This window comes from Micromesistius poutassou (genome assembly GCF_964030765.1).
Source record: "Micromesistius poutassou genome assembly, chromosome: 1".
NCBI classification, from domain to species: domain Eukaryota; kingdom Metazoa; phylum Chordata; class Actinopteri; order Gadiformes; family Gadidae; genus Micromesistius; species Micromesistius poutassou.
The window spans coordinates 5,271,587-5,283,277 of NC_140271.1; the positions used below are offsets into that span (position 1 = coordinate 5,271,587).

General features: G+C 46.0%; 1 protein-coding gene across 1 annotated transcript; it reads left to right on the forward strand.

Moving 5' to 3' along the window:
- Positions 1-859: 859 nt before the first annotated feature.
- On the forward strand, positions 860-9,022 carry LOC311382088 (heat shock 70 kDa protein 1-like; the record flags this gene model as incomplete). Its single annotated transcript, XM_084488499.1, has 4 exons — positions 860-2,707; positions 7,710-7,810; positions 8,325-8,449; positions 8,871-9,022. 4 exons carry the CDS (start codon positions 860-862, stop codon positions 9,020-9,022), a joined length of 2,226 nt encoding a protein of 741 aa, XP_084344625.1.
- Between the last annotated feature and the right edge of the window lie 2,669 nt (positions 9,023-11,691).

The window sequence follows — 11,691 nt, forward strand, 5'->3', positions numbered from 1 at the left end:
TTACACAAAAAACGGTTTGGTTAGGCTGTTACCACTCCTATCTGACTTTTGGCCTATCACACCTGTACCTAAAATATAAATTGCAATCTAGGTAATTAGAAACTATATTATAAATGTAAATATAATTTTCTTTTGTTAAATGATCATGTAGACGAAAAAAAAAGTTTTTATTCGTTCATACTTAATGGCCTCGCACTTCAGCAATAGTTAACGAACAATAATGGAACTGAATAAGGTAATTGAAAGAATCATTTATATAAATACGTATCCTAATATAGTCAGGGACTGAATGAATGGGAATGTTTGCGAAAAACGGTCTCGTTCCGGAAGCTTCACAAATGCTCCCAGACGCCACTCCAACCTTTGAGAACTTTCTTCAGAGCGAGCTCCTGCATACGTCACCAAGAAGAGGGCGCTGATAGGTCGGAATGCTCCAGAACCATCAGGAGGACCAATGGTAAGTATAAAGCCGCCGGCAGTGGGGACAGTTGAAATAGCCAGACGCGCTTTACAGAGGAGGCTGAGACTCATAGACGGTACTTTACGATTACTGTTCATCGCTCACTAACCGTAAGTAAACCATTATTTCAATTAATTTACTATCAGATTTACATTACATTCACCGATTATTATTTTTTGAATACATGATATAAGAGGTATTCTTTTTGCTATGCCATTTGTTTCAGCAAAGGTGTTATTCTACATGTAACATATGTCGAAATACAGTTAATAATCTAAATAGATATAAAATCGATTCTCCCTATATATTATAACATCCCATTTTAATTTTTTTTACCACAATCATAATTCTAAGTCTTGTCTTTAAACTGTTAACTCCCAGACAGCTATCCTCAGCAAGATGTCTGCGGCTAAGGGTGTAGCGGTCGGTATCGACCTGGGCACCACCTACTCCTGCGTGGGGGTGTTCCAGCACGGCAAGGTGGAGATCATCGCCAACGACCAGGGCAACCGGACCACCCCCAGCTACGTGGCGTTCACAGACACGGAGAGACTCACCGGAGACGCGGCCAAGAACCAGGTGGCCATGAACCCCAGCAACACCGTGTTCGACGCCAAGCGCCTGATTGGCCGAAAGTTTGACGATGCGGTGGTGCAGGCTGACATGAAGCACTGGCCGTTCACGGTGATGAGCGACGCGGGGAAGCCCAAAATCCAGGTGGAGCACAAGGGGGAGAACAAGTCCTTCTACCCCGAGGAGGTGTCCTCCATGGTCCTGGTGAAGATGAAGGAGGTCGCCGAAGCCTACCTGGGCCAGAAGGTGTCCAACGCCGTCATCACGGTTCCAGCTTACTTCAACGACTCCCAGCGTCAGGCCACCAAGGATGCAGGAGTGATCGCCGGCCTCAACGTCCTGCGGATCATCAACGAGCCCACGGCGGCCGCCATCGCCTACGGTCTGGACAAAGGCAAGAGCGGTGAGCGCAACGTCCTGATCTTTGACCTGGGCGGGGGCACCTTCGACGTCTCCATCCTGACCATCGAAGACGGCGTCTTTGAGGTGAAGTCCACGGCCGGAGACACCCACCTGGGCGGAGAGGACTTTGACAACCGCTTGGTCGACCACTTTGTGGAGGAGTTCAAGCGGAAGTTCAAGAAGGACATCAGCCGGAACAAGAGGGCTTTGAGGAGGCTGCGCACGGCTTGTGAGCGAGCCAAGAGGACCCTGTCGTCTAGCTCCCAGGCCAGCATCGAGATTGACTCTCTGCATGAGGGCACCGACTTCTACACCTCCGTCACCAGGGCACGCTTCGAGGAGTTGTGCTCAGACCTCTTCAGGGGAACCCTGGAACCCGTGGAGAAAGCCCTGAGGGACGCCAAGATGGACAAGAGCCAGGTCCACGACATCGTCCTGGTGGGAGGCTCCACGCGAATCCCCAAGATCCAGAAGCTCCTGCAGGACTTATTCAACGGCAGGGAGCTCAACAAGAGCATCAACCCAGACGAGGCGGTGGCTTACGGCGCCGCCGTGCAGGCCGCCATTCTCAGCGGCGACACGTCGGCCAACGTCCAGGACCTGCTGCTCCTGGACGTGGCGCCCCTTTCCCTGGGCATCGAGACGGCTGGAGGAGTCATGACGCCCCTGATCAAACGGAACACCACCATCCCCACCAAACAGACTCAGACCTTCAGCACCTACGCCGACAACCAGCCCGGGGTCCTGGTCCAGGTCTTTGAAGGAGAGAGAGCCATGACCAAGGACAACAACCTGCTGGGCAAGTTCGAGCTGTCGGGAATCCCGCCCGCTCCGAGAGGGGTACCTCAGATCGAGGTCACCTTTGACATCGACGCAAACGGCATTCTGAACGTGTCTGCTGTGGACAAGAGCACAGGAAAACGGAACAAGATCACCATCACCAACGACAAGGGGCGCCTGAGCAAGGAAGACATCGAGAGGATGGTGCAGGAAGCAGACCGATACAGAGTAGAAGACGAGCAACAGAGGGAGAAGATAGCGGCCAAGAACGCCCTGGAGTCTTACGCCTTCAACATGAAGAGCAGCCTGCGGGAGGACAACCTGAAGGACAGAGTGAGTGAGGAGGACAGGAAGGAGGTGGAGGAGAAGTGTGAGCAGGCCATCCTCTGGCTGGAGAACAACCAGCTAGCAGAGAAAGAGGAGTACCAACACCAGCTGAAGGAGTTGGAGAAGCTGTGTAAGCCCATCATCTCCAGGCTGTACCAGGGGGGAGTGCCAGCAGGCAGCTGTGGAGAGCAGGCCAGAGCTGGCTCCCAGGGGCCCACCGTTGAGGAGGTGGACTAAAGCACCCTGTTGGACTCAATGGAATGTGATCACTATGACTGTTATGGATTAAAAGGGTATTTCTTTACAATGCTTTATGTTCACATGTGATGTAAATATGTTCATGCAAGGCCAAAACAATTACTGTATCATGTTTTCCATATTAGTGTTGCTTTTTTACATTATTTGAGTTATTACACGGAATCAAAAACATGTATATATAACACATTGTTAATGTCTCTTGAGTTATCTGATAGTAAAGTATTTTCAGATGCTTGCAGAAATAGGTCTTATATGTATCTAGAAACTGAGGGTGGTTTTGAATCTGCCGAGATCATTGGGAAGAAGAAATGTAAATGTAATGTTTTGAACTGAAATAAAATACAATCTTGTAAATTAATATTTGATATTTTGTTTGTGTGGCCAAGGTTCTGCTTCAACAAAATGGGAATGGATGAAATGTACAAACCTTACCACATTAACACGTTCAAAATCACTATAAATCACACACACATTTGTAAACTAAAATATGTTGAGCGGCCTTGAGACCTGATATTAATATAATATGACGATATAGCCTCACTAAGTCCCCCACCCTCACACAAGTGTGTATGTAGGACTAAATTAAGAATTATATTTCCATGATCTGGGTATGGGTAGTGTATGTGAATGTAGGGCAATGTGGAGGATCACGTTTTATTTTTGTTTCCACTTTCTGGCAATAGTGGATGGTGTCTATAAGGTTTAACAATAGTGGATGGTGTCTATAAGGTTTGGCACAGTCTTAGTTTTTCGTTTGTTTTTCAGTTTACTGCGGAAAATCCTGCTGAGAATCCATGTGGCAGTTATGGTATGAAAACTGGTATGGGACCAGCATACTCACTATGGTAGGCCTATTACTACTAACTATGGGACCCGGCGATACAACGGCGGTACGGAGAGAACGGTGGTGGAAAGCATACAAACGGGACTAACTGTTGGACCCATTGGACCCGGTCATGAGCCGCACCGAGCCGCAGAAGCAGCCAACTGACAGAGCGACGCGTGGTGGTCGAGGAGAGGCGGACAAAGCGCTGCTTTTTGGACAAGCGGAGGACGGAGTACGTCACCGACCGAGGCCCGCGGAGTTGTGGAGGTGATAATAACCTATTTACTTTAAGGGCCGTTGTGGACTCATTTTACACTTCGTATTTTAGTTAGTGCAAACTTTTTAATGTCCTTATTGCTATTAATAAACGGGTTAAACGTGCCAGTGGTGTCTGGCTCCTCCTTCGTTATTCTGTGTGGCTTTCCACCCTATCAGAAAGAATCCTGTAGGTTTTCTTGATCCCCTTTCCCCCCGTCCTCCTATGTTTCTCAGATCTACTCAAAGGGAGTTAGTAAATGGGAGAACCCTGCAGAAGGGTGTCGGGGAAATCCCGACGGAACAGCGCCTCCCCGAGGACCCCCGAGGTAATGACCCCCTCATGTGTGAGAGGTTATTCTTCATGCTCAGTGTGTACGGTCATGGCAAGCTGCATATTTATAGGAATAAGGAATAGAGAAGATCAATAGTTGTTTAATTTCTAAAGATTGAATGTGGAATCAACTATCAACTATCAATTATCAACCACATTGAGTGTGTGAGCAGACGGAAGTGTATTCTCTTAAAGTGTGTTGTAGGTTGGTTCGAAGTATGAAAATCTGAATTTCTTTTGAGTTATGGTAAAAGATGCGTACAAAACGTATTCAATTTAAAAATATTTATTTTTGATAGAACAAACAAAATTTGGTCACAACAAACTTACGACAAAACATATGAGTATATGTTCTGATAAACGCCAGCACCCACCAACACGTGGTGGGCTGTGGGCTGTGTGTACTCTTTATTCTGAGCTGCTGGCCAGGCCCGACTTTCATGTTAAAAGTAGTTTATATTTATTTACATTTAGGGCATTAGCAGACGCTTTTATTCAAAGCGACTTACAATATGTACATTTGTCAGAAGAAAAGTGTGACTGTTTGCTTTTCCTTCATCGTCTCGGCTTCCATAAAACCCTTTTACAATCCTAATTCTTGGATACGGCCAGGAAGGTCATCTTCTGATGGTGGTGAATGGAGGGAGGGAGGGAGGGTATTTGGATTGGTAGTAAAACAGATACAATAATGATCAGAAAAACTGCAATGTCAATGGATGAAATTCTTACATAAATCCCCCTAGTAAAAACTAAATCCAGTGTATTTCCTAGCTCGTGGGTGGGCTCTGTCACATGCTGAAGAAAATTGTGATCATTAAAAAGCTTCAGGAAATCTTCACAACGTTTCTTGTTGACATGAAAATTAAAATCCCCAACTATAATGATTTTATCATAGTTGGAACATATCTCGGACAACATTTCTCCAAACTGAGTATAGAAGTCTATTTTAGAACCACTGGGCGACCGATAGACTGTCACAATAAGTAGCTCTTCAGGCTGGTTGATCCTCACTTTTAAACACTCAAACGATGAATAATCATCGGGGGACAGATTAATCAATTCGGAATAACTCTCTGAATAAATAACGGCGACCCCACGCCGTTCTCCCAGTGGTGTAGTTTAGTAGGTGAAACCACTTGGAAAAGAGGGCCCTGACAACGTATCAACAGCATTGTGTTCGGTAAGCCGGGTTTCAGTTAAAAATATAAAGCTAAGATCATTTTTAGAAATCAATTTTCCCAATTCAGAAATATTTATTGTGAGGGATCTAATATTTAAAAGTGCAAAGTTTATCGTCTCTGGTCTATCTCCCCCCTGGTGCATCCTGGGGATGATGGGGTTACACAGCTCCTTCAACTCCTTCAGCTGGTGTTGGTACTCCTCTTTCTCTGCTTGCTGGTTGTTCTCTAGCCAGCGGATGGCCTGCTTACACTTCTTCTTCACCTTCCTCCTGTCCTCCTTACTCACATCATCCTTCAGGCTGCTCTTCATATTGAAGGCGTAAGACTCCAGGACGTCCTTGGCCATTATCTTCTCCCTCTGTTGCTCGTCTTCTTCTTTGTATGGGTCTGCTTTCTGCAACTTGATGGTTTTCTTGTTCTGTTTTCCCGTGCTCTTGTCCACAGCAGACACGTTCAGAATGCCGTCTGAGTCGATGTCGAAGGTGACCTCGATCTGAGGAACCCCTCTCGGAGCGGGCGGGATTCCTGACAGCTCCAACTCGCCCAGCAGCTTGTTGTCCTCAGTCATGGGTCTCTCTCCTTCAAAGACCCGGATCAGGACCCCGGGCTGGTTGTCGGTGTAGGTGCTGAAGGTCTGAGTCTGTTTGGTGGGGATGGGGGTGTTCCGTTTGATCAGGGGCGTCATGACTCCTCCGGACTTCATGATGCCCAGGGATAGGGCTGTCCTGCCACGGCTGCAGGCAGCCTGCATGGTGGCACCGTAAGCCTCGGATGAGTATGGGAGTATGGGGATAGCTGTATGGGAGTTTACAGTTAAAATTGTGTTACAAATTGTCTTCATAATAGCAACATTTATTAAGAAATTAAAATAATGTTAACAGTTCCAATAGTAGCAACATTTAAATAATAATGTAATCTGTAAAAAAGTATGTTATAATCTATAGAGTCAATCTTATAATACAGTTTATATATGTTAAATATTTTATATTAAATAGTATTATTATACATCTATATTATTATATAGATTAACTGACTTTTTAAATAATAATTGAGGTTTTTTAACATATTTGACATGTTTCATTAAACAAATCAACTTGTACTGTTGTTTAAGTTTTAAGTTATTTAAGTTTATTAAATGGGCAGCATGCTCATGAGGTAGAGCGGGTTGGCTGGTAACCGCAAGGTTGCTAGGTCCTGAGCAAGACGCCTCACTAACTGCTCCCGACGAGCTGGCTGTCGCCCTGCGTGGTTGACGTCGCTGTCGGTGTGTGAATGTGTGCATGAATTGGTCAATATCAGGCAATTTTGTAAAGCGCTTTGAGTGGTGAGAAAAGCACTAAATAAATGCAGTCCATTTACCATTTTATTTTGGCACAATCAAAATCAGCATAATAAAACTTAATAATAAAACAATGAATTTGTATGCATATTAACAGCTACAAGAAAAATTAACATTCGACAACAAAAATGATTTTTTTATTATTGTTTCTGCAATGTGAATAAATTCCAGTTTCTAAGGAAAAATTTGAAAATGTAGTATTTACATAGATTTTTTTGTTGCAATCATATTCCATTCAGTCCAACTTTATACAACTTTATTTTGTGGCCTTGCATGAATGTATTTACATCACATGTGAACATGTGGTCATTATACAGCATTTGAAAGAAATAAGCTATATATTTTTTTTTTCTGAAGGTTTTATCCTTTTCGTTGTACAGTGAGATAGACAGGAAGGTATTGTAACATATTTCAGCCGTAATACCCTCACATAGCCACAGGGAGCAGCACCGAGCACATACAATAGTTAAGGGGTAATATCCTCACATAGCCACAGGGAGCAGCACCGAGCGCATATAATAGTTAAGAGGTAATAACCTCACATAGTCACAAGGGGGCAGCACCGAGCACATGCAGTAAAGCTGCAACACTTGCACATAGTCAAGAGTGAGCAACAACAGACACACAGATGAAGTGAGCAGGTTTAAACATTGTAGAAGAAGCCTACCTCCACCTATCTATATAAGCATGACTTGGACTTTTGGAAGGCAGAATCTCTTGGGCGGCGTATCATAGATATAAAGCTTAGAGACGCTCCGCGCGTGTTATATACTATTCCTCTCCTTTTGTTTCATAGACAATAGACAATAGACCAAAACCTTTACCAAATAAAGTGAGTTAAAAGCTCTCCACAGCTGCCTGCTGGCACTCCCCCCTGGTACAGCCTGGAGATGATGGGGTTACACAGCTTCTCCAACTCCTTCAGCTGGTGTTGGTACTCCTCTTTCTCCTATAGCTGGTTGTTCTCCGGCCAGAGGATGGCCTGCTCACACTTCTCCTCCACCTCCTTCCTGTCCTCCTCACTCACTCTGTCCTTCAGGTTGTCCTCCCGCAGGCTGCTCTTCATGTTGAAGGCGTAAGACTCCAGGATGTCCTTGGCCTCTATCTTCTCCCTCTGTTGCTCGGCTTCTACTTTGTATAGGTCTGCTTCCTGCACCATCCTCTCGATGTCTTCCTTGCTCAGGCGCCCCTTGTTGGTGATGGTGATTTGTTCACCCCTGCTCTTGTCCACAGCAGACACGTTCAGAATGCCATCTGCGTCGATGTCGAAGGTGACCTCGATCTGATGAACCCCTCTCGGAGTGGGCGGGATTCCCGACAGCTCGAACTTGCCCAGCAGGTTGTTGTCCTTGGTCATGGCTCTCTCTCCTTCAAAGGATCAGGACCCCGGGCTGGATGTCGATGTAGGGGCCGAAGGTCTGAGTCTCTTTGGTGGGGATGGTGGTGTTCCGTTTGATCAGGGGCATCAAATCCCCGGCTGAGCGCCGCTGTGTTGGAGTTCACCCCGGTGGACGAGAGGGTCGCCTGCCTACGCCTAAGGGTGGGGGGTGGGAAAATTCTGACTGTTGTTTGTGTGTACCAAACAACAGTTCAGAATATTTGGCCTTCTTGGAGACCCTGAGAGGAGTCCTGCGTGAGGTTCCAGAAGAGGACTCTGTAGTTCTGCTGGGAGACTTCAACGCCCACGTGGGCAACGATGAACCCACCTGGAGAGGTGTGATTGGGAGGCACGGCCCCCCTGATCAAAACACAAGCGGTCGTCGGTTGTTAAAGTTCTGTGAGAGTCATGAATTGTCTATAACAAACACCATGTTGAAACATGTGGATGCTCGCAAGTATACCTGGTACCATCGAACCCGAAAAATACAAAAAACGATGAACAATTTCGTGATCGTATCATCCGCTCTGATGCCGCATGTTGTGGACACTGGAGACAGGGGCGGAACTGTCCACCGATCACCGTCTGGTGGTGAGTTGGATCAGGGAATGGGGGACTCTGGACGAACCTGGTAAGCCCAAACTGTTGTTATTGGAACTATTGGAACGGTCAACATTATTTTAATTTCTTTATAAATGTTGCTATTATGAAGACATAACTCTAATTTCTTATATTTTAACTGTAAACTCCTATACAGCCACCATGCAGGCTGCCTACCCCAGCCGTGGCAAGACAGCCCTTTCCCTGGGCATCGAGACGGCCGGAGGAGTCATGACGCCCCTGATCAAACGGAACACCCCCATCCCCATCAAACAGACTCAGACCTTCAGCACCAACACTGACAACTAGCCCAGGGTCCTGGTCCAGGTCTTTGAAGGAGAGAGAGCCATGACCAAGGACAACAAGCTCCGAGAGGGGTACCTCAGATTGAGGTCACCTTCGACATCGAAGAAGGAGGCATTCTGAACGTGTCTGCTGTGGACAAGAGCAGGGGAAAACAGTACAAGATCACCAACAAGGGCTGGCTGAGCAAGAGCCGCCTGAGCTAGGAAGACATGGAGAGGATGGTGCAGGAAGCAGACCAATAGAAAGTAAAAGACGAGCAACAGATGGTGAAGATAGCGGCCAAAAACACAGCTTTACAGCCCTGCATTCGAGACATAGGGCTGCTAAAACAATACAGGCCACTGCATGTTTGTTCCTGCTTCTGCTAATGCAGTTACTTAATGAGTAGCAGTATACATTTCCACTATGTATTTTTTCCCTTCTTATTCACTATTCTCTCTGTTCCAGCGTGTAGCGGTGACTGCGACTGGATGCCTGGATTCTCCTCATGGTTAACCGGCCAGGACCCCATCCTCAATTTTTAATGTCTTGCCTGTATTTATGTATGTCAATTGTGGCACCCATTGCACTCCTGACCGTCCCTGGAAGGAGGGATCCCCCACTCTGCGTTTCTTCCCAAGATTTCTTCCTTGCTGATTAAGGGAGTTTTTTCTTGCCCATGTGGGGGCTTGGGTCAGGGTGGTGTCTTAAATATTTGGCCTGTAAAGCCCTTTGAGACTGTAATGGTGATTAAGGGCTATACAAATAAAATTTAATTAGTAAAAGTATCAAAGTTGGCCTACAGAAACAGTGAATATCGTGCTGCCCAGGCCTGGGGTCCAGAGCAGGAGGTCCTGGATTTCAGTGGAGGTGGTGCTGTGGAGGGGGTGGGTTGGTGGATGATGACCGGGTTTGTCTGGGTGAGGATGTTGTTGGTACTCTGCCAAAGTGCTTGATGCTGTTCTGATGAGATGTGATGAGGGGGCGGTTCCAATGGTGCGGTGTTTCACTCATTCCATGACTGTTTTCAGACTGACAGTGTCATTCTGTCGGGAGGTCATATGATGTGGTGAACCTGTTCTGCTGGTTTGTCATCCTTTGATGCGCTCTGTTTGATTTGATCCTTTGTTTTGATTAAGGTTATTCTGGTTATGTCTCGGCCAGATTGGTCCGTGAAGCCAAATCACTCATTATCGAAATATGATTATTAATGCAGACTTAAACAGCTCTAACATTGCGTCAAAACACATAGGCTCGGCTGTCGAATATGGCTACAAATAGTATATTCCATAGTATACCAATGACAAATTTCAAGGCTATATCTGAAAATAGAAATTGGATGCATTTGTTTGAAGCTGCCTTTCTGAACCGGGGCCTCTCTCCAACGCCGGCTGGGCCTTAAAACGGTACACACGTCATTTTGCAAACGTCCATTTGACAGTGGATTTGGACCCAGTATGATTTAGAAACATGGTTGGCGATTGTTTAGATATCGTTTTTAAGGCATACCAATGCCGTGTTACCATACCGACCAAACTCTCCATACCTACGCTGAGGAAGACTTCTATTCCTCAAAATATACTCTAATCTGCCTGTGGCAGTCTACATGTCCATGTAGTGTAGTGGTCGCTGGTTCAAGTCCAACCTCAACCAACCAATCTGGGAGACGTGTCATTACATCAAATAATGTTTACCATCATGAATTCATTACGCTGTGTTCACACCAAAAGCGACAGGGCGGCGCGACTCCATACAAAGTCAACGTAAATACGCGTCCCAGGCGAATTTTGTCGCGAGAAAAACCTGCAACGCAACTTGATGAATGGTGCGGCATGATCGCCCTGGTACGGGCGAGCACGCTCACGCAGAATTACTTGTGCGACACGTCGCTTGAGTTTAAATATTTTAACTTTGCAGCGACATTCACGTGATGACAGCCAATCAGCGTTCACTCCCTGAGTGACGTAAAATAACAGCCAATGAGCGTTCACTCCCTGAGGCCTGGGGTCCAGAGCATGAGGTCCTGGATTTCAGTGGAGGTGGTGCTGTGGAGGGGGTGGGTTGGTGGATGATGACCGGGTTTGTCTGGGTGAGGATGTTGTTGGTACTCTGCCAGAGTGCTTGATGCTGTTCTGATGAGATGTGATGAGAGGGCGGTTCCAATGGTCCGGTGTTTCACTCATTCCATGACTGTTTTCAGACTGACAATGTCGCTCTGTCGGGAGGTCAGGTGATGTGGTGAACCTGTTCTGCTGGTTTGTCATCCTTTGATGCTCTCCTCTGTTGGTTTGATTTTATCCTTTGTTTTGATTAAGGTTATTCTGGTTATGTCTCGGCCAGATTGGTCCATGAAGCTAAATCACTCATTATCAAAATATGATCACTATTGCAGACTTTAAAAACAAATGGATAACTGCAGGATATCTATGATAAGTTTCTCACACAGGAGAAACTTATCACACAGGATTACACATCATTAAATGACGGCTACGCCTTATGGCCTACGTCACCGTAATGTGGCCGCTAATCAGGATGTTCCAGAACAATCTAAGAGACCAAGGTTTAGTATAAAAGAACCAACCAACCAGGTCAGTTACCATAAGAAGCCCGAAACGATCAACAAGACTGAGAAGACCAACAAATGTAAGTACATATTTCTATATTCCATGTTTCATTAAACAGGCCTATTTCCA